The 20,685-nt window shown below is 33.9% G+C and overlaps 1 protein-coding gene, 1 long non-coding RNA gene and 1 pseudogene across 2 annotated transcripts; all 3 read left to right on the forward strand.

Moving 5' to 3' along the window:
- The first annotated feature begins 665 nt into the window (after positions 1–665).
- On the forward strand, positions 666–2,047 carry LOC122590634. The gene is made up of 3 exons (XR_006322568.1): positions 666–722; positions 1,353–1,463; positions 1,784–2,047. It is a non-coding gene; the product is annotated as an uncharacterized LOC122590634 (long non-coding RNA).
- Positions 2,048–5,226: 3,179 nt separating this feature from the next.
- On the forward strand, positions 5,227–9,876 carry LOC122593315 (kinesin-like protein KIN-14S). Its single transcript, XM_043765708.1, has 12 exons — positions 5,227–5,302; positions 5,402–5,497; positions 5,592–5,689; positions 5,784–5,883; positions 5,983–6,309; positions 6,397–6,676; positions 7,230–7,391; positions 7,475–7,690; positions 8,057–8,094; positions 8,192–8,355; positions 8,444–8,557; positions 8,953–9,876. Exons 1-12 carry the CDS (start codon positions 5,296–5,298, stop codon positions 9,712–9,714), a joined length of 2,364 nt encoding a protein of 787 aa, XP_043621643.1. The 5' UTR covers positions 5,227–5,295; the 3' UTR covers positions 9,715–9,876.
- Positions 9,877–10,992: 1,116 nt separating this feature from the next.
- Positions 10,993–15,588, forward strand: LOC122591741 (annotated as a pseudogene).
- Positions 15,589–20,685: the final 5,097 nt, after the last annotated feature.

Here is a 20,685-nt window from a genome sequence, read left to right on the forward strand (position 1 = left end):
CACAAACACCTCTTCTAATTGGATATTCTGGTTCAAGTACAAGTACCATTTTTAAGCACGTAATTTCACTTTAGTCATTTAGGTTTCTAATTTCTTTCACATTTTTATATGGTGAATTTATCTACCTGATGAGATGCCATCTATTATTAGGCTAAAATCCTGTATAAAGAGGTCCTGTTCACCGAGGGAGAACATGAAAGTATCAAGTAAATAATACAGAGCAGCCTATATTGAAGCTTACCAATGACCAGTGAAGCGAGCTTACCAGTATAGGATGACACTCCAGTAAGTATCCAACAAGTCACTGACCACTTATTCAAGCATACCAGTCTCACAAGACACTCCTGATAAGACTCCAATCAATCCTCCACTCCAGTGAAGATGGTCCAGTCAAGACTCCAGATAAGAGTTTTGCAGTCACTACAACCTATCCTACGTGCATCACAACAACCGCTTCAAGAGTTTTTGCAGGTACATTTCTAGATTGGACCAATACTTCTCTTAGACATGATTTGGAAGCTAAAAAAAGTTGGCTCAAGAAATCGGTATAAAGAATGATTTTTAATTTCTGAACTGAGTTTTAGTAGGGTTTCATTTGCTCTTATTTATACATGACTTTGGTACGTGCGGGTGCTTTCGACCATGGATCAGAGCTTCAAGTAGGTGATCTATTATTGGTTCATTATAAGCTTGCTGCAACTGCTTCAACTCCTTCTAAAAAGGTAAGATCATTCTTGAATTGCTTTAGTGTTCGTTTTGGTGCATTGAGTTTTTGCCTAGACTGTAAAAATTGTGCTCTAAGAGTTGATCTTACTTTTCCTTTCTGTATAGCTGATGAGACACTCATAGAGTCATAGATAAGAAGGTAATGTAATATGGAAGATTACAATACTGCCATGAAAAAAATGATGAGACACCCATATGATCTTGGTCAGCCTTAATATTTTTATTCGCATACTTCTAATGATTGATCATAGCTTGTATCAAAAACTTTGTCTTCCTCAATTAATTTATATATCATATTTCAACATGGGTTTTAAATATTTCAAAACCCATTTGTGAGTTTGTGATGCATGCTTAAAAAGATAACTTTGAGATTTTACATCAGAAGGTTTTTAAGTAGGATGAACTTTATAAGAAAACTTGACAACTTGGATGGATTTCAAACTTCATTGACAGAGGAACTAGGAAGATTAGTGACAGTAGTTGAAGCAAAGATACTAATGCAGTTGCATAAAAGCGAATGAGATATGTAGGGAAGTTGATGATAGGTTGTTTTAAAAAGATGTATCATAAATGGGGAAGGTGAACCAGTTTGAGTAGTTTTTTTATGATCGTTGTTTAAATGATAGGTTGTTTTAAATCTTGGAGCTTTCCAGAACTCGCGTGAGGCCCGTGTGAGCTGTCTAGGTTTGTCGGCTGGTAGTGCCTTGTGCACAGGAAGTTGGCATACGAGTCTCAAGGTTAGTCCAAATTCTACTATCTCATATGTTGCATATCCATCGATTGTAGACTGTACAAGGGGAGTGCATAGTAAATGTGTCAAAATGTGTCAAATTCTACTCCTTTACTTGCTGGAAATTCAATTTATGTTGATTTTATGTTCTTGAAGGTAAAAGAAAAGGCAGACACTTTAGTTGTATCCGCTCATGATTTCAACCACAATGATTCATCTAAAAAGTGGATTTTTGTTAGGCCTTGATAAGTATAATGGGATTAGCCGATTAGGGATTATGTTGCATATATGTTTGGGTAGTTAATGTTTGATTTATGATGTTTTTAGGTGCCATGGGCTGCCGCAAAAATAATTTGAGAGGTCCCTTTTATGCAAGTTTTACTAAAGAGATTATATACTACAACATTGATTTGACACAACAAATGCTGAAACTGGGAATTCGAAACCAAAGTACATAAAAAAAACAATAGAAAATGAGCGTCACAAGACCAATGAAGAAGCACACAGTATCATTCATAGCTAAACTGGACTTTGAGCTGTTTGACTTTTTAAAATGCAAGCCTTTGTTTAATGTTTCAAACAAATTATTGTTCTTGCAAAAAATACCAAATTTTTTGTATTTGTTTCTTTGTTATACTGAGTCAGTATTTTGTTATACTAAGTCAGTATATTTTGTTAATGAATCTAAGCAACAAACTTTGCTTCTTATTTAATTATATTTAATGATTATACTTAATTTTTATATAATTTTATTAACACAATACTACTAAACTAAACCGGGGATAAAAATCTAGTAATAAACTATTACATAAACAACCCACTAAGTGAGCCCAGCAACGGACGTTCGTGTCAAAAACATGTAGACGTGGCCTTCTTACTGTATTACACGAGATCTGCAACTCTGCAAGTGAGTGCAATTTCATTAGCAAGTGGCTACTATTTCTTTAATTTTTTAAATATATATGCCATGACATGTTCAATGTATATACTCGTATTTTTTTATACACTACATGCTATAATTTTATTTATCCATATTTTGTATTTCATACTATAAATTTATCTTACTACAAATTTATCTTAGTTTTTTTTTTACCATGAATCCAAATTATATTTTCAATCTTGAAGATCCAGAAGATTATCCAAATTCTCAACATCATGAACAATCTTTTTTTTTTTTCAAAATCCAAATCAAGTTCCCGTCACAGAAAACCCTCAAACCTCACAAAATATTGACAAACGACGAGACACTTACCTTAATTATTATGATCCTTCTGAGTTTCTAATTGACTGACCTATGAACCGACAACAGGGAAGCTTTACTGAAGATGAAGATCTACCTCTCGAATACTCAGCTGAGCAAATTGCAGACCTCTTAAGTTACATGACCAATCGGACACAACTTCGCAATAGTGAAGCTCATCACACTCTAAAAAATGACTTGATCGAGCACATATGGCAAAAATTTGCAACTGATGGATAAGTATATAACTTTTATCTACTAATATTACATATATGTTTTTTTCTTGTTAGGATTGTAAAATGAGGTATCGATTTTGTTTAATATATGTTGATGAATGTGAAATATTTTAGGAATTTAATTATTTTTTATATTTTGTGATAAAATAAATTAATTTTTATTATACAAAAAGTAGTTTTTAAGTTAAAAAAATACTTGAAATAAAAAAGTTAATTAAAAAACATTATAATGTGTTAAAAAAATAGTTTGGTTGGGTTATTGATGGGAGTGTAAAAATTGGTATTGGTTGGGTTGGGTAAATATAAGAGAGAAAAAATAATTTTTTAATAAATAGTTGGGTTGTGAATGGGGATGACCTTAAACTGCCATATTTCATAAGCACACACTAGACCAGAAGTGAGAAACGTATTTACCTCCAAAAATTCTTCAGCCAACATAAAACGGATTCACTCTCCATTTGTTCCAATCATACGAGTGCTTCCTATCACGGTTTGAAATCCACAAGAAGGATAGAGAAATGATAGAATTAAAGGTGTCCTCGACATTATTGTGAGAACCGTTATGAAGAGCCTTGTTTCTCTCTGTCCAAATATGCCACCACCATATAAACATAATAGCCGCCTTGAGAACCTTATGTTGAAAATTAGTAAGAGCAAATCCTTGTAACAATTTAAGAGGTCTTTCAGATCTACATCGGATATATTGTGATTCACCCACTGATTCATCTTGTATCTTATCTCACAAATAAAAGGACAATATCGAAATAAGTAACTTATATCGTCGATGCCATTACCACAACGGTGCATCTAACAGTAGTAATGTCTAAACCCTTCCCGAAAAGGTTGACATTTGTGGGTATACATTGCGAAGAAGACGCCAAATGAAAAGATTGATCTTCTTTGGAACATAATTATTCCAGTAAGTATGCAAATCATTCATGGGAAAGGACTTTTGATCTTCGTTCGAAAACCATACATTCCTTGTTAATTTCAATGGCAAATATTCTACGAGTAATTAGTCCTAATCTTAATATAAATTATAAGTTTATAACTATAACTTATCAATAATATTATCCTACTATAACTATATAACTATATGTATAATATATAACGGGGGATGAGAATATAAGGTTGTTAAGTACCTAAGCTTAGATGTCGGACACTCACATATTAATTTTTTAAACCATAAAAATCATGGGGGCCAGACATTTATTCATTAAAAATAAATAATAAAACATTAATATGTGAGGGGTTCCACACATAAGGTTAGGTATCAGACAACTTTATATTCCATTTTACCATATATAATATTATTTTAATCTTATGTTAATATTAAATTTATCTTAATCTTAATCTTAATATTAACTAAAAGACAGTTGCCCTAATAATTATTCAAATAATAACTCTCGATTTATCTAAACTAGTAAATCAGTACATGTCTAATTTTTGTTTTCAATAACTTATCAACTAATTACAATTTTACTTTAAATTTTGACTTTAATTTACATTTTTTTGTTTTTTTTATCACAAATTTACACGCTTTAACCAATGATTTCAATATAAAAAATAATAACTAATATATAGCCAATAGAATAATAACTAATATACATCTTATATGATATATTTTAATACTATATAAATATAAAATTAATTAATAAAAATAAATAAATAAAATTTAATGTAAATATATTAGCATTTTAAAAGTAATTGTCCAATTATATTAAGATTTTAGAAGTTAAATGCATGAAGATCTGATATTGATAATATCGTAAGTCCCGTATCCAGTGTTGGACATGAGTCTAAAATCTAGTTAAATAATAATAGGTTATATAAAACCATTACATATGTCATTACTAAATGGTTAGGTTAAATTTTAGACCTTTTATTTAGGTCTCTCTATCATTTTTGTTTCTTTCATTACCACTAAAACTTACCAGTAGGATCGTTTTCGCCTTTTCAGTGCAATATTGTAGGCGAAAACGACATTGCAAGATTGCTAAACAACAAGTACGAACTTGCCTTCATATCTCATCCACCACTGCCTAATTAACATCCGACGGTTTGCTATTCAAAGACATTTCACTTGAGAGATAAAATTACAAACTGTGGTGTGAGTCGTGTGACCAAAGTAGTAAAATTTAAACTTAAGTGGCTAAAGTAACACATAACTGAAAATAAATATTGAAAAATATATCCGTTAGAAAACCTAATTGAAATAATCGGCACACACTAGTCTCACACACACATTTCTTCAAATTCAAAATTCAATTGAAAATCCCCCTTTCCTTTTCTCTCTCTACAATCTTCTTCATTAAACGCTCTATCTTTATTTCTCTCTCTAAAAATCCGCACATAATTTGATCATGGCAGGTAATTTTCGATACGTTTTCATTATTATTTTGAATTATTTATTTCCGATTTGATCTTTGATAATTACTCGAATTATATTATATATATATATACGTATAGATAACAATCAAGAACTGGAAACCCTAACTATGAATCTGAAGTTATTGAAACTTGATCCGGATCAAACCCTAGACGATTCCCCGATCTCCGATCCAGGTTCCGAATTCTTTATTTATTCGATTACTTATTCTGTTACTATTTTGGTGATTAGTTATCGTTTTATTTTAATCGGATATTATTGCGTTTTCAGTTTCGGAAAATGTTGTTGAAAGTAACGGTGAAATGGAGCAGTCTAAACAAACCCTACCTATTTTCGAAAAGTTAGAAAACTTGAGCCATATAGTGACGGTATTAATCGAGCTTTCTTACTTTGTTAATTTCATTCGTCTTTTATATATCTATATATATGCAGTTTTTATAAAAAAAAATTGTTTGGTTTCAGAATTTGAAAAAGGAACATAAAGTACTTTGTAATGAAGTGAAAGGTATAACTGCTGATGCATTTCCGGGTTCTGAGTTGTTTACGGCTCTTCAGACTCTTGGTAAGTTTTTAAATTCTGCTTCTTTAGTGACTTAATGTTTGTAATGTAGCGGTTTGTAATTGTTCTTAACTTATTATTATTGTATTGTGTTTGTATTAGGTGAGGAACACGAGACGTTGAAGAAAAAGTATCAGGAAGAATGCCAGATAACTTCCAGTAAAACCGAAGAATGCCAGATGTTGAAAAAACGATGTCATTTAGAGTGTTCGGAAAGAAGGCGTTTGTACAACGAAGTGATTGAACTTAAAGGGAACATTAGGGTGTTTTGTCGATGTAGGCCATTAAACGAGGACGAGATTGCTAAAGGGTTCACCTCTGTTGTTAATTTTGAATCTGTTCAGGATAATGAGTTAAAGATAATTGGAGCTGATTCATCTAAAAAGCAGTTTAAATTTGATCACATATTCAGACCTGAAGACAACCAAGGTAATTGGCAGAATTTAGTGATTAATATCGTTTTCGTTTATGTAGACTGCAGATTCTTATGTTTTATTAATGCTTTTATGTTTGCAGAGGCTGTTTTTGCGGAAACTTCACCTTTGGTGGTGTCTGTACTCGATGGATTTAATGTCTGTATCTTTGCTTATGGGCAAACTGGGACTGGTAAGACATTTACCATGGAAGGAACTGCTGAAAACCGAGGAGTTAACTACCGCACGTTAGAGGAGTTGTTTAGGGTATCTGAAGAAAGGAGTGATATTATGAGATATGAATTGTTTGTGAGCATGTTGGAGGTCTACAATGAGAAGATTAAAGATCTGTTGGTTGAGGATGGTGATCAATCTGCTAAAAAGTAAGATTGTTGAACGTTGACCTATTCTTTTGCTAACTTTGTGCCTGCATATGTAAAAAGTAGTAGATATAATTAACTTGGTGTTTGCAATATACTAAATATACATGGGATATATAATTTGTTATGCTTATAGCTTTATTCCACATTTAAGTTGCTTCAAGGTTTAACCTTTCATGTATGTTCTATTGTATGGCTATTCATTTGGGTTGGTTGGTCGCGAGTCAATATGGGTTAGGGTCGAAACAAGGCAGGTGGAGCTGACCTGTTTTTATAATGTGATTATGAAAGTGTTAGATGATCCAGTTTTTTCTTATAAACAGCTTAGGCAGTTACATAAACATGGTCAATTCATGTGCTACATTTAACTGCTCAGCATGCTATTTATCATTTTAAACATTAAAGATTTTGATATGTTAGGTCCAAATCAACCAGTTTTCACATAAGTGGGTTGAGATCCTTCGAGAACATTTAGCTATATAAAATGACAGTTTGCAAATAAAGTGGTTAATCTACTTTAGAAGAGGTTGTCTGAATGGTTCATACCTAAATGCAGGTTGGAGGTAAAACAATCAGCTGAAGGAACCCAAGAAGTTCCTGGACTCTCTGAGGTACCCGTGTTTAAGACAGATGAGGTTTGGGAATTGCTTAAGGCTGGGAGTTGTGCTCGTTCTGTTGGATCAACAAATGCTAATGAGCTAAGTAGCCGTTCTCACTGGTAATTTCATAACCTGTGTATTTATCGGTAATCTATTAGAAAGGTTTTCAGCTCTAAAATTCCTGTGTAATATTATATTATAGCCTATTGCGAGTCACTGTTCGTGGGGAGAATTTGGTGAATGGAAATAGGACTAGAAGCCACCTTTGGTTAGTAGACTTGGCAGGGAGTGAGCGAGTGGGAAAGATAGAGGTTGAAGGTGAAAGATTAAAAGAATCTCAATTCATCAACAAATCTCTTTCAGCATTAGGAGATGTAATTTCTGCACTAGCATCAAAGACATCGCATATTCCATACAGGTATATCCACTTTCCAACACCCTGACCTCTTACTAATAGAGGTGGGGATTTCAATCTATTTAGTTAATTGATCAAATATGTTCAATGGGGGGAATAAAACAGATAAAAAGCTGCCTAAAATGGTTTAAACACTTAAAACCTTCTAACATGCTTTTATTTAAGAGAAGAAAGTTATGGATACTCAAAGATATGATTTTTTCGAAATTATTTTATACATTCACTAACTGATAACATAAAACTAATGGACCGAAAAATTATTAACCAAATCAGAACATTGAAGTATTAGTATATCTTATTTCAACCCAAACCAACCCATATCTACTTGCTCATTCTGATATTAGTTTATTCACTTGTTGGCCCAATCAGGAATTCCAAACTAACTCATATCCTGCAGAGCTCACTAGGTGAGGTTCATGTATACATAGCTTATTATTTCCAAATCCCAATAGTTACATTTGTGTGAAACTAAGTAACTAACCTTTAATCTCTAAAATTCTTCAGGAGGTGACTGTAAGACGCTAATGTTTGTCCAGATTAGCCCAAGTTCATCAGACTTGGGAGAATCTATATGCTCACTGAATTTTGCAAGCCGCGTGAGAGGTGTTGAGCATGGCCCTGCTCGCAAACAAACTGATGTTTCCGAGCTCTTTAAGTATAAGCAACTGGTAATTTGCATAAAATAGTCATCGAATTGGATAACATTACAAATGTTGGCTTTTCATTGTTATGAATTTAATTTACTATCCTAAACAGGCAGAGAAAGCAAAGCAGGATGAAAAAGAAACAAAAAAGTTGCAGGATAGTTTACAGTCCACGCAACTACGTCTTTCTGCACGGGAACACATATGTAGAACTCTGCAAGAAAAGGTACATACATAACCTGTCTTTCAAGATATCTGTAATCATCAATGAAATAGGCTTCACATGTAGAGGTTGGGTAATGGACTCAGATTTGAATGCATACTTTTGTACAGGTAGGGTTGAACCCAAACTGACTTGTCCAAACTCGTTTTTTCAAACTTTCTTGAGGATATGTTTATAGATTACAAAAATTGTATTATTACATTACCATCTGGTCTTTTTTACTGAATTGATTTAGGAGGCTTCATGTATTAACGATTCAAAATAGGGTACGCGTGACCCGTTTCTTTTTTGTTGCTAATATTTTGTGTGTTTGGCATTATAGATACACTTAACTCTAATCGACCCATTCCCATGCAACACCTGATTAATGATCAACTGTGATTTATGTTTATGCATAGGTTCGTGATCTTGAAAGCCAATTAGCCGAAGAGCGGAAAACCAGACAGAAACAAGAGACTAGAAGAACTCTCGATGTGACTTCTTCTCAATCCACAATTTCTTCATATAAACATGCTCTCAGTACAATATCTGAAAAGAGACCCCCCTTGGGACCTTCAAAATTGAGACTTCCACTAAGAAGAATCAGTAACGTGATGCCTTCTCATCCATCCCCTGCCACCTCACAGAAAGCAAAATCCTTCATTCCCAATCTCTCAGATGAAGACAAGGAAAACCTTTCAAGACCATCAATCATGAAAGTTCTTCCACGGGCCAGACGTGGGTCAATTATTGTGAAACCTTCTCCAGCAACTAGTCAAGTTCTGAAGCCAAAAAGACGTGCCTCTATTGCCACATTTCAGTCTGATTCCAGCTCGAGCATGATGAACACTAGAATGGCCAGACCAAATGCTGCTCCTAGGGTGAGAGACCGTGTTGGCAGGCAATCATTTGTGTGGGACCATCAAAGGGTGTGGCGTACTAAATCTGTGGAAATGCAATCTCCTTCGGGATCCTCAAAGGAAGTTTCATCATCTCAGTCAATGACTCCTATTGCTGCACCAAGCAGCAGCAAGTTCTTGAGTAGCCCTCCCTCACATATTGTTGGTTCTTGGAAGCCAAAGCATCCAACGGTGGTTGCCTTACAACGAAAAACCTTCGTGTGGAGCCCGTTGAGAAACAAAGGTGCAGCAAAAGGAGCTAGGAAATCGTTTGTGCCCTGATTCGGATCTACTTTTACATAAATACTCTGATGCTATTGTTTTAATTTTTTTTGCAGTGGGTGTCATTGCAATCTATGCTAGTTGCTTGTTACATATATTCTCTCTTGTGAAAATGTTGACAGAAAACGATTGTTTTAAGTTTTTTAAGGCAATTCAGGCAAATCTTGCTGTGGGTACTGGGTACCAACTGATTTCATTGATTGTTGTGATGTTATCCTATAAGATTTTAAACGAAATAGTTAAGGTACACTCAAAAGTAATATTACTGAACTCATTTCTTGTTAGAAAGTGGATCCACCATGGTCTAGTATCATTATTATTTTCCAAGACTTGAATTCCCATGTTTTCAAAAATTATAAATAACAAGTATTAAAGTAAAACAAATAAAACAGTAGGTTTCTCATTAGTGAAAATCTTCGTGCATCATGAAAATCATCATGCATTACTTGCTTCGTGAATTTTCATGCATTAGTTTAACCATATCTAAGGGTTACGATCTTGTTTTATTTATTTTAATTTAATACTTGTTTTATAATACCTACAAAAGATACAAACAAATCTAATCATTCCTAAAAGTAAAAATTCATCCACGAAGCTGTAAATAAACATTATGCACAGTAATTGTAGTCCGGTAAGAAAGTTAAAAAAATAAAAATCAAAGTTCTCAGTTCTCACTTTTCCCTCCTTTCCCACTCACTCGCTCACTCACTCACATCTCTCTTCCGATTTCATATCAAGTTATATAAATTCACATTTGATAAATTAAAATAAAATAAAATAAAATAATATAATATGCAAGATATATTCCGGTCACATAATAACAGTGATCATACTCATCCCACCGGAACCCTTGATAGTTAAATTAACTCAGGGTGTGACAATTCTGGCGAGCTTCTTGCTGTTAATCAGGTTTCTGAATCCTCGATGTTTATATATATAATATGTATATGTATATGTTTATATTGATGAATTGGTTTTGATTATTTATCTAGTTTTAGGTTTTGATTGAAATGTTAATTTGGATATAGTAGTTCACAATAGAGAAAAAAAACGTGGTTTTGTTTTGTTACTTTTTGGTTACTTTAAGTTTTGTATAATATCCTCAATTTAATAAATGCAATTTTTTTAGAACTCGTTGAACCATAAAATCTTGACGATAGAGTCCCGAGGGTCTAGAGCTCACTATAAACGTTACTGATTTCTCTTTCTTTACAATCTTCTTCTTCTTCTTATGCTCTCTCTTTCTTTCTCTCTCTGAAATCCACACATAATTTGATCATGGCAGGTAATTCGATACTTTATTATTATTTAGAATTATTTATTTATTTATGATTTGATCTTTATAATTACTCGAATTATATTATATATAGATAAAAATAAAAAATTCCAATACAGATTCTGAATTCTTATTAATCTGATATTCCTTACTCTTTTGGTCATTGATAATCATGTTATTTTACTCAGATATGTTTGCGTTTTCAGTTTCAGAGAATGTTGATGAAAGTAACAGTAAAATGGAGCAATCTCAACAAACTCTACCTATTTTCGAAAAGTTAGAAAAGCTGAGCCACACAGTGACGGTATTAATCGAGCATTCTTATTTGTTAATTTCGTTCACCTTTTGTTTGGTTGGTTTTTTAATAAAAATGATTCAATTACTTTTTTTACAGAATTTGAAAAAAGAACATAAAGTACTTTGTAATGAAGTGAAAAGTATAAATGCTAATTCTTTTGTGGGCTCTGAGTTATTTACAGCTCTTCAGAGCCTTGGTAAGTTCTAAAAGTTCGCTTCTTTAGTGTCCTTAATGTTTGTAATGTAGTGGTTTATAATTATTATTATTCTGTTGTGGTTATATAAGTTGAGGAACACCAGATGTTGAAGAAAAAGTATCATTTAGGGTGTTCAGAGAGAAGGCGTTGGTACAATGAAGTTATTGAACTTAAAGGAAACAATAGGGTGTTTTGTCGATGTAGGCCGTTAAACGATGACGAAATTGTTAACGGGTACAATTCTGTTGCTAATTTTGAATCTGTTCAGGATAATGAGTTAAAGATAAATGGAACTGTTTCGTCTAAAAAGCAGTTCAAATTTGACCATCTATTTACGCCTGAAGATAACCAAGGTAATTGGCAGAATTTAAGTGATCAAAATCGTTTTCGTTTATGTAGCCTGAAGATTTTACGTGTTATAAATGCGTGTATGTTTGCAGAGGCTGTTTTTGCAAAAACTTCACCTTTGGTGGTGTCGGTACTTGATGGATTCAATGTCTGTATCTTTGGTTATGGGTAAACTGGAACTGGCAAGACATTTACGATGTAAGGAACTCCTGATGATAGGGGAGTTAACTACCGCATGTTGGAGGAGTTGTTTAGGCTATCTGAAGAAAGGAGCGATATTATGAGATACAAATTGTTTGTAAGCATGTTGGAGGTCTACAATTAGAAGATAAAAGATCTCTTGGTTGGGGATGGTGATCAACCGGCTAAAAAGTAAGCTAGTCGAACGTTGACCCCTTCTTTTACTTAATTTGTGCCTTCATTTTTTAAAAAGTAGAAGATAAACATAAGTTGGTGTTTCCAATATCTAGATATGTATTGGATATATAATTTGTTGTGCTTATAGCCTTGTTCCGCCTTTAACCTGCTTACAAGTTTTAACTTCTTAATGTTAATTCCTACTTATGGCTATTCATTTGGGTTAGGGTCGAAAGAAGGCAGGTGGGGCTGACCTGTCTTATCAATGTGGTTTTAAAATTGTTAAATGATCCACTTTTTTTAAAAAAATTATAAAATAGCTTAGGTGGTTACAAACACATGTTAATATCATAGGCTACTTTCAATTGCTCAGCATGCTATCCCTTAGTTTAAACTCCGAAGTTTTGGATGTGTTAGCACTTATATAGAGCTCCAAATCAACCAGTTTTCACATAAGTGGGTTGAGATCTTTTGAGAGCAGTAGAGCACTAGCTATGTAAAATGATAGTTTGCAAATGAAGTGGTTAATCTACGTTAGAAGAGGTTGAATGAGTGGTTTATACCTAAATGCAGATTGGAGGTAAAACTATCAGCTGAAGGAACCCAAGAAGTTCCCGGACTCTCTGAGTTGCCTGTGTTCAAGACAGAGGAAGTTTGGAAATTGCTTAAGAGCGGGAGTTGTGCTTGTTCCGTTGGATCAACAAATGCTAATAAGCTTAGTAGCCGTTCTCACTGGTAAATTTCATAACCTGTGTATTTTTCTGTAAGCTATTAGAAAAGTTTTCAGTTCTAAACTCATTGTGGAGTCTTATATTATAGCCTATTGCGAGTCACTGTTCGTGGGGAGAACTTAGTAAATGGAAATAGGACTAGAAGCCACCTTTGGCTAGTGGACTTGGCCGGCAGTGAGCGAGTGGGAAAGATAGAGGTCGAAGGAGAAAGACTGAAAGTTTCACAGTTCATCAACAAATCTCTTTCAGCATTAGGAGATGTAATTTCTGCTCTAGCATCGAAGACATCTCACATTCCATACAGGTATATCCACCTTCCAACCCGAGTCCCTGACCTCTTACTAGTAAAGTGGGGATTTCAATTGATTTAGTTAATTGATCAAACAAGTAATAAGTCGCCTAAAGTGGTTAAAATGCTTAAACCTTCTAAATTCCTTTATTTAAGAGAAAAAAATTTGGATACTTTAAAGATATTATTTTTTAGAAATTTTATTGTACATCAACTAATTGATAATTTAAATAGTAGGCTGAACATTAACCAAATCAGGACATCCAAGTATTAGTATATCTCATTTCAACCCAAAGTGACCCGTATGTACTTGCTCATTCTACAACCGTATGTACCAGTTTTTAAGCTTAGCTTATCATTTTCCACGTATTGCCATATCAGGAATTCCAAGCTTACTCATATCCTGCAGAGCTCACTAGGTGAGGTTCTTGGATACATAGCTTTTTTATTTCCAAATCCCAATTGTACATTGTAATGGTACTAATCTTTAATCTCTAAAATTCTACAGGAGGTGACTGTAAGACTGTAATGTTTGTCCAGATTAGTCCAAGCTCATCTGACTTGGGAGAAACGATTTGCTCACTGAATTTTGCAAGCCGCGTGAGAGATGTTGAGCATGGCCCTGCTCGCAAACAAACTGATGTTTCTGAGCTCTCTAAGTATAAGCAACTGGTAATTTGCATAAAATAGTTGTCGAATTGGATAAAATTACAAATGTTGGCTTTTTATTTTTATGAATTTAAATTGCTATCTTAAACAGACAGAGAAAGCAAAGCAGGATGGAAAAGAAATAAAAAAGTTATAGGATAATTTACAATCCACGCAACTACGTCTTTCTGCACGAGAAGACATATGTAGAACTCTGCAAGAAAAGGTACATAACCCGTCTTTCAAGATATCTGCAATCATCAATGAAATAGGCTTCACATGTAGAGGTTGAGTAATGGACTCAGATTTGAATGTATACTTTTGTACAGGTTGAAGTGAACCCAAACACGCTTGTCCAAACTCGTTTTTCAAACTTTCTTGAGGATATCTTTATATGATTACAGAAATTGTATTATTACATTATTATTTGGTCTTTTTTTACTAAAGTGATTTAGGAGGTTTCATGTATTAACGATTCAATTCAGGGGTACACGTGACCCGTTTCTTTTTGTAGCTAATATTTTGTGTGTTTGGCATTATAGATAACACTTGGACTCTAATCAACTCGTTTTTCTAAACTTTCTTGAGGACATTTACTATGTTTATATAACTACAAAACTGTAATATTACATTATCATCTGGTCTTTTTTTACTAAAATGATTTAGGAGGTTCATGTATTAACGATTCATTTAGGTGACTCGTTGTGTTTCCTTTTGTAGCTAGTATTGTGTGTTTGCCATTATAGATAACACTTAACTCTAATTGACCCATTCCCATGCAACAAATATTTACTGATTAGCTGTGATTTATTTTTATGCATAGGTTCGTGATCTTGAAAGCCAATCAGCCGAAGAGCGAAGCACCAAACAGAAACAAGAGACTGGAAGAGCTCTAGATATGGCTTCTTCACAATCCTCAAATTCTACATATAAAACAGCTTTCAGTACAATCTCTGAAAAGAGACCCCCCTTGGGACCTTCAAAGCTGAGAGTTCCACTAAGTATTAGTAACTTGATGCCTTCTCATCCATTCCCTTCTTCCACCACAGAGAAAACAATTTTTTTCATTCCAAATCTCTCAAATGAAGACAAGGAAAATCTTTCTAGACCATCAATCATGAAAGTTCTTCCAAAGGTCAGACGGGGTCGTCCAGTAGCTCTGAAGCCAACTAGATGGGCCACATCATCAAAAGGTAAAAATCTTCCACGAGTCAGATTGGGATATTATTTAGTGAATCCTACTCCTCCGGTAACTAGTCAAGCTCTGAAGCCAAAAAGAGAGGCCTCTATCACCACATCTGTCTGGATCCAGCTCGAGCATGATGAACACTTCAATGGCCAGATCCAATGCTGCTTCTAGGGTGAGAGATCGTGTTGGCATGCAATCATCGTCTGTGAAAGTGCAATCTTCTTGTGGACCCTCAAAGCAAGTTTCATCGTCTCAGTCAAAGCCTAATGAGGCAATACCTGTTACTGCACCAAGAAGCAGTAAGTTCATGGGTAGCGCTTCTTCACGTGTTTTTGGTTCTTTGAAGCCAGAGCATCCAACGGTCGTTGCCTTGCAACGAAAAACCTTCATGCGGAGCTAGGAAATCGTTGGTGCCCTGATTCAGATCTACTTTTACATAGATATACTTTGATGCTATTGTCTCAAATCGTTTTACAATCTATGCTATAATCTTTTTACTTATACTCTCTTTTTTGCAATCTATGCTAATTGCTTTTTACATATGTTATCTTTTAAGGCATTTTCATATATTCTCGTTTATGAAAATGTTGACAAATGTTTCGCGTTTTTTAAGACATTTCTCTGTGGGTATCAACCGATTTCAAAGATTGTTTTAGGTTATATTTGGTTCTTTTACTCATTCTGCATTGTAGGGAAGGTGATATATCTGTTACAACTTGTGATACATAGACCTATGCATTACTAGCTTATATAGTCGTCACGTGTAGATTTGTAGATCGTGTAAATTTATGGATCGGGTATGTTTGGCATACCGTCACGTGTAAAGCTAGGAAATCGTCACATCTAAGCACACATTTTCCTTCATTTGGCACCACTCTACATAATGTAGTTTTGTTTTTAAGGTTGAGGAAGACTCCTAGTTATTTTCTACCAATATGTGTTCTCTTTTTAGTAATTTCCTACGAAGAAAAAACAAGTATATAAGGTAGAAAAATAAAAAAGAAGAAAAAAGCCAGGTCACCTCAAGGCTCAAGTAGTCAAGCTTTGGCTAAACTCATTTCTTCAACTTGTGCATGGAATCGATTAATTTCGACGCGGTTTGTCGACCACTTTCTTTTTGTAAACACGTCTTTATTTTGTTGTGACAAACCGGCACTGATGTCGCCCTCCTCTTCTACTTGTGCTTCTTGTAAGACTTCAATGTCCGGTGATTGTAGTGTTTGTGGTTTGGGTATCTATGCCTTTGACAATCTAAAAAATAAAAATTTAATTAGTGATAAGAATAAAAAAAAAAAGTAAATGTATAAAAACAATATATTCTAAACATACTAAACAATTGTTGAGGTTGCTTTGAAGAGATTTAACACTGTAAATTTCTTGTTGGTTGTTCCACGGTCTTCAATTGATAAATATTTTAAGCGCTCAAGTATTTGGCTTTTATTGTCATGTTTCTCTTATCATTTTGTTAAACACTTTGTGCTATAAAGTTTTATACATTTGTAATATATACTCATGGAAATGCATACAATACTACTAGAATGATACCCGCGCAATGCGCTGGTGGTCATAGCAGTGACGGTGTGGTGGTGGGGACAATTGTCGGTGGTAGAGGCGACAAGTGGTGTAGATAATTGATATAAATATAATTGACTTAAAGAGTAGTGTAGATGTTTTAAAAGATAAAGGACTGATAGTACAATTTAATCATTATAGACATCATAGACATTTTAAACAATTCCCTCATTTAACTTTCAATAAGAGATTTTTTTTATGATATATTATAGATAAAATTTACTCTATAAGAGCGAAGAAACATTCCTCGTGATTTTATATATAAACCTAGCTTAAAAATAGAGTTATAAAACACTTCAAAAGAATTTAGAACAAAATGAAAAGAAAAAAATTAAGGTAAAAAATTTGCTAAACCAAACCTAGTTTTCTTACAATGTATAATTATATTCTTAACATATTCTCCGGTACTTAAACTAAATAGATTAAAATCTAAATCACCACTAGGTTTTTTATACCAAAAAAACACTTGAATATGAGGATTGTGATTTTTATATTCAAACTACAATAGTTTTCAAATCCCTAACTTCAAAAGTGTCAAAATTTAACCAATCTATATCTACCTTGGTGTCATCAATGTATTTCCTTCCCCAAAAGGGTGTAAAACTATGACCGTAAAAGAGTGCCATTGAAAACATCCCTCGGTATGTCTCTAAATAAGAAAAACAACATCAATTAGTGTCTGCAAAATTATTGTAAAAAACCCTATAAATAAGTTTCACGAATTAATTACATACTATAGTTGTGCCTGTGAATAAATACATCATGATCCTTGTCGCGTTTAGTTCCGACTGAGGGTGGTTTTTTGTTCTTCACCATTGGAGAATGATTGATTTGGGAGGGAAAAACTTGGGGTATCGATTTTGGAATTTTAAGCATATGTGTGTGTGTTTTTTGTTATACACATCATAATCTTAATCTTAATATATACTATAAGATTGTTGAACTAATGACTTTTTAACCAATCAAATCCGTTCAATTTCATCAAATTGACTTCCGCTTATGTCATCATTTAAATTAACTATGAATTAAAAATCCAAATAATCATTATCCGAATGTATTATTATATTAGTATTTATATTAATTTGTAAAAGAAGTCTCATTCATTTATATTTTTTTTTGTTTCCATCAATAATTTACACTTTTTTAGCTCTCGGTACTTAATTTATATTTATTTTTAACCATTAACTTGAGAAGATTTTTTAAAATTTTTTTAAAAAAAGTTATAAAAAGTATTTATATCTATTTTTTTAGTTAAAGTTGTCACTCAAATCAAGAGTCATAATTGTTATCAAAGAATATGATAAACAATCCTAATAGTTATCTAAATATCATAGGACGGGTGATTGAAAGTATGGTCTCCACAGTAGACGCTCATATTATCGTGGAGCACTATGTGGTGTAACATCCTGAACTTTTTAATTAACGGTTGACTTGAGTCGTTAAGTCAACACTACGTGTCCGTTAAGTCTCTAGGGGATTTAACGCTTAGATGTGTTTGATGTGCTAAACGTGTGAGGCTTGAATGCCTTAATGATTGATGTATTAATGTGTTTTAAGGTGTATTTATATGCCTTTAGAGGTGCTTGAAGTATTTAATGATTTGTAAGTATTCCCTATAGGTGTTTTGAGCTTAATATGAGTCATTTGGAAGCTTAGGGACCAGTTTTGACATAAGGCTAATCTAAAAAACGTGTTAAGGGGTAATTAACCTGTCATTAGACTAAAACACACAGAGATTATACTTGTTCTTGAAGCCCTATCCGCCCCCCTTTTAGCCCCATAGCATTCTCTTGATTGATTTTATCGTTTATTGGTGATTTGAAGAGGTTTTAATCCACAGCTTGCATCCTTATTATAATCTTTAGGTATTATTACATTGATTTCATGTCATTTCAATCCCTTGATTCAATTCATATCTGGTCTAAGTCAATAGGGGTTTGTTTGATGTCGAAATCATGCGTTTGAATCGATTCGGTAACCTTAAATGTTTGTTATTGTGATGCAAATCAAGTAGGGGTTAATCAATGATTTCATTGCATCATTATGGTCTTAAAATGGTGAATTTTGAGGTACAAAAGTTGTTCATATGGTTTGGGGTCATTTGGGGTGTGTTTGGTTAAGTTTTGGAGGTTAAACAATGAGGTTTGTGCAGAATCGGGGCTAGCTGCTGCGCAACTTGAAAACAGTGACATATAGCTGCGACGCAATAGCGACAGAATTTTCAAAAGGCCATAACTTTTGAACCGTAACTCCATTTTTGACAAATAAGCTATCTACGGAATCGTGAAAGAGTCTACTTTCTAATGGTAATGCTTTTAAAAGATGATGATGATGTCAAGTTTCCAGAAAGGTTAATTTAGTGAGTAAATGTCAAGTTCCGTCAAGTTATGTAAACCCTTAAGTATTAAATGAACCTCGGATGCATCAAGCATTGTTGTAAGTCATGTATACAAGTATTTAGACATGACTTATGACCATAAATAAATGGGTTTTTGGTTAGCTCATTTATTGGTCGTTTAATGATTATAGGTAGTCGGAAATACTTGCAAAGCACGGTAACTTACGTTATCATTTGTTGTGCTCTTCAACGAGGTAAGATACACTACTTTGACACGCTGAGGGTTCAAAAAAAACATAGTTTTCATATAATAACTTCCCCTAACGATATCTTGTTTGCTTATGGGTATTCGGGATTATACGGGAGGTGATATGGGCTATGTATATGCATATTGAAGCCTGAAATGCTACCCCATAGATATGACACGTTATGATATGATATGAAATGCTTGAGGTGTTATGAAATACGATATGTGATTAAATGTGTTATGCAATGAAAGATGATATGTAATTATATATGCAATGCAATGACATATGATGAATAACGATATAAGATATATGATAATGTATGTCATGTGACCATGCTTGATACGTAATGATGCTTAATATGTAAATGTGCATGTGTGAATGTGAATGTGAGATATGATGATTACATGGCTTGTACATCTAGTTCACTAGACTTTGTAAGTTGCCATGACATGTGCACGTTTAAGGGCCCAAACGTTAATGAGATGTGATGTGATATGTGATTAATGTTTAGGTAACATGAACACCTAAACTACATGTGATGAAAATGCCCGAGCTATTTTACAGAGATGAAAGTATTAAGCTTAACCCGTACGTGCCTTTGCTAGGGTAGTACGTTTGATGTGGTTGCTTGGGTGGCACCTTGCAACGAGGTACAACGTGAAGAGTAATACGGGAGGTCTTACCAACCCCACTTTTCTTGAACATACGGATTACTCAGGGATTGGCTTGCCATTCCTTAACGACAATGATGTACAGCCGTAAGGTTTGTCCATCCAGTCGGGTGTGACTTATGTCACACTTATAAAGATGCATATGTTATATGAGATGCGTGACTTATGTCACAACTAAAAAGATGTTTAGATGTGATATGTGGAGATGCAAAAGATGACTAGGCACATTTAGGATGACTCATCCTAATATGAAAGATGTGGATGCTATGATATGTATGTGACATGATATGCTTGATGATATGTGCCTTAACGACTTAATATGACTTTTATATAATGTTTTAAATGGACAAACGTTTTATGAACTATGTGTTATCTTACTTAGCTAATTCGTTAGCTAACACTTGCTCTTTTAAAATGTGTTGTTCCCTCAGGTCCAACATTAGTGAGCAGGTTGATGTGAGAAGATGTGAGGCATGGGTAGATGATCTTGAAGCTGGCTATAGTTTACCCATAGTGGTTGCTCGCTTTAGACATTTGCTTTATGTTTAGATAATAATGACTTGTATTGATAATGCGGTCGGTTGTTTAATGTTGGGCAACCGCCGGGTTTCCATTTGAACTTATTTTGATAATATGGCTAGTAACACCATTAAATGAATAAACCTAACAGAATTTACTGGTTTGGACTTTTAAAGTTTACTTCCGCTTTCTTTTGACGCCGTTAGGCGAAAGTTTTTAGCAATCCATATTTTTAAACGACGGGTGTTACATGTGGAGATGGCAGAACCGATACGAGAGGGAGAATCAATA

This window comes from Erigeron canadensis, chromosome 3 (assembly GCF_010389155.1).
Source record: "Erigeron canadensis isolate Cc75 chromosome 3, C_canadensis_v1, whole genome shotgun sequence".
In the NCBI taxonomy this organism is placed as follows: Eukaryota; Viridiplantae; Streptophyta; class Magnoliopsida; order Asterales; family Asteraceae; genus Erigeron; species Erigeron canadensis.

What these genes read in the sequence shown, in the direction of transcription:
- LOC122593315 (XM_043765708.1), top strand. An exon ending in TATCCTGCAGAGCTCACTAG is followed by an intron (nt 8,095 to 8,191) that starts GTGAGGTTCATG and finishes AAAATTCTTCAG; the next exon opens with GAGGTGACTGTAAGACGCTA. An exon ending in GTAGAACTCTGCAAGAAAAG is followed by an intron (nt 8,558 to 8,952) that starts GTACATACATAA and finishes GTTTATGCATAG; the next exon opens with GTTCGTGATCTTGAAAGCCA.